The sequence below is a fragment of the Cyprinodon variegatus genome, unplaced genomic scaffold (genome assembly GCF_000732505.1).
Source record: "Cyprinodon variegatus isolate N-32 unplaced genomic scaffold, C_variegatus-1.0 Scaffold2081, whole genome shotgun sequence".
NCBI lineage: Eukaryota > Metazoa > Chordata > Actinopteri > Cyprinodontiformes > Cyprinodontidae > Cyprinodon > Cyprinodon variegatus.
In genome coordinates, this window is record NW_015152534.1 from 14,540 (window position 1) to 17,423 (window position 2,884).

At 41.1% G+C, this 2,884-nt stretch overlaps 1 protein-coding gene across 2 annotated transcripts in view; it reads right to left on the reverse strand.

Moving 5' to 3' along the window:
- Positions 1-228: 228 nt before the first annotated feature.
- The window catches only part of LOC107105126 (cytochrome c-type heme lyase), a 20,468-nt gene continuing 17,812 nt past the window's right edge, over positions 229-2,884 (reverse strand). For both annotated transcript variants that reach the window (XM_015405243.1, XM_015405244.1), the window contains exons 6-8: positions 2,081-2,200; positions 1,444-1,530; positions 229-1,335 (exon numbers count right to left, since the gene is read on the reverse strand). In XM_015405243.1, the coding sequence (XP_015260729.1) occupies positions 1,137-1,335; positions 1,444-1,530; positions 2,081-2,200 (406 nt within the window). In that variant the 3' untranslated portion in view covers positions 229-1,136. The remainder of the gene's footprint in view (positions 1,336-1,443; positions 1,531-2,080; positions 2,201-2,884) is intronic.

A 2,884-nucleotide genomic window follows, 5' to 3' on the forward strand; every position in this document is an offset into this window, starting at 1 on the left:
AAAACCACCTCTCTCTTTCGGAATTAAATTTAGAATCTTCAGTCTGACATGTTTACATGAAACATTTTTGATCTGATCAGGCCTTCAATCCGATTATTTGTGTCCATGTAAACGTAGCTAATGAGTCGATGCAATCAGCTGGTTTTCCTTAGATAGAAAACTTTAAATCAATTTGACTGGATGATCTGAGATGACATGCGGTGTGAATCAGTGCTATAGAAATAAACAGAGTAGAACTGAATTCAGAAGATCAGCACCGCCTTTTATTGATAGATTTAAAAACATAACAGATCACAGACACTGCACTGTCGGATCATATAAGGAAAGTTCCTCACGTTTTAATTCAACAAACGCAACAGTCCCTAAACCAATCAATTGTACATGTGCATTTGTCTCTAAGGTTGAGGGAATTCAAATTTACATCTCAGGTACACTCTGAAGATAAATCACCAAACTTCAAACCATGGTACAACAGGAACTTTGAACTCTTCCCTAAACTCAAAGCAAAATGCTACCTAAACAGGTTTATGGAGCCAAACCAGCAGCCTTATAGTACAGATTACGGAAGGTGATTGTTGTATTTTATCAGTTCAGATTCATCATGATGACCTAAGCTTAAATGACCCCGTTTTTGTTTTTTGAGGATTGAATAAATACATGTGAAGTGAAATGATTCAGCTGAAAAATGACCAAGGTGACTGAAACTGAACCTTTAATAATTCCATCACTGCCTTCGTTATTACAGCAGATGAGGTTCATAAAGTAAAGGTCACCCATGGATCAGACTCATCACTAAACGTGTCATAGATGGATTGAAGCCAAGTTTTAGAATGAGGAAAATGTCCCAAGAACAGCTCTGCTGACTAACCTGAGGCCGTTTAAATGTTTCTGCTGATCAGAACTAATAGAATTTTCCATCTTTACTTTAATGACCTTCAAACTAAAACTCACAGCTGTGCTTCAACCCTGACCTGCAGTTAGATGGACGCTGCTTTAATCATGTCAACTCAAGACAAGAGCATAATCAATCATCTTTCCTTTCCTCAATAGAACATGTTGTTTTTTTAAAGCTCAGAATCCACAGTGAGTTAGAAAAAGTCCCTCTTCAGTCTTTTAATGGGACTCAGGAGAGTCTTTTAGGAGGTCCAGCGCCACCAGGCCACTTTCATTCGATCCCACACAGCATCCAGGGAATCGAAGGCGGGACGCACGTCCAGGATGGAGAACTGGTAGTTTTCACGGTTCACTTCGCCATCATAGTAGTCGATGACGTAGCGGACCTCCTTCCCGCAACGATCGACGATCCAGTCGTGGCGGTCGAACGGCAGCTCGTAGCTACGGAGACATGCTGAGTTAATCCCATGCAGTTAAGTTGTTATTATCTAAACCTGTTCCTATCATGAGGTGAACTGATGCAGAAGATGGAGGCAGACTGGTACTCACCCCATCCAGTGGCGGACTCTTGCCCTGGGAGAGTACTCCTTGGCTTTGCCTCCAAACCTCTTCAGCGTGGGCCCACAGGGACACTCCCTGGGAAAAACATGACCCCACACGTTAAGAGCTGCTCCTCATTTAAAAGCTGCGCTACTAAAGGCCCTGTCACACCTTGGCGATTTACTTATTATTTTCGCCTGATGTACGAAAAATCTGCCAAAAAGGCTGGCAATCGTTGAGTAAGTTATGGGTAAGTTTCATATCAGTTATGAGCACGCTGAGACACGCTGGAGCACACTGGCATACAGCGAGTACGCTGTATCCCAGCGTGTGCCACACCCGAGCAATAAGTTCCTGGTCAGTTATCTGATGGTTGACGTACGTAAAGGCTGCCCATTACATGATGCTTGCGCATCATCCCATGGGCATTACGCTGCCGTGCGTTATGCATAGGTTAGGCTGTTGTTGGACAGAAGTTCTGGACTCGCTATGAATACTCTATGCATACGCCCAAAATGGAAAAAGTACATAGAAAAAAGTACATGGAAAGCTTAGCGTATGCCAGCGTTTAGGAGATGGTGGGACTTCAGGCATACGCTGGATAAATCAGCAAAGTGGGACAAGGGCCTGAATAAGTGTAACTTACGTGGCATGCAAGGCTTCCCACTTCAGGATCTCCTGCCAGGCCTGCTCGTTGTTTTTATTGTGGATTTTAATGATGTTTGTCATGTCATGGGGAGCAAGGTCATCATCCCGCCAACGCCACCTGAAAACCAACATGGAGGTTATGGTCTTTAAACTTCACAACAGTGCTAAATAAAGAGCATTTTAATTACAATCATAAGGAGATGTGTGAATGTTTAAACTTCTGATACAGATATTTTCGATGGAGATAAAATGTTTACAAATTAAGGATTCAACATCAAGCTTTTAGCTAGCAATGCGTACTGAACATTTTAATTTTACCAATTTGGCAATTTGGTTTTCTGTCAGACCAGCATACCTATATTTAATAAGCATGCGCAAGACTTCAGACTTCCGTTTATCCCTTTAGCTTTGTACTAAAAATAAGACTTTAAACTACCTCAATGAATGTGTATCCCTTTATTCATGAAAAAAACAAACACTTAAGGTCAGAACGCCATACGCTCCAAAAAACACCAAATAATAAGTAATGAAATAGTTTTTCTGTACCTGACTAAAGTGATACACGCCCGTTGAGGAACATAAGTTTATTTTTGGCACAAAACTAAAGGGATAAACCAAAGAGATAACCCAAAGAGATAACCCAAAGGCATAAACCAAAGGCATAAACCAAAGAGATAAACCAAAGAGATAAACCAAAGGCATAAACCAAAGGCATAAACCAAAGAGATAAACCAAAGAGATAAACCAAAGAGATAAACCAAAGGCATAAACCAAAGGCATAAACCAAAGAGATAAACCAAAG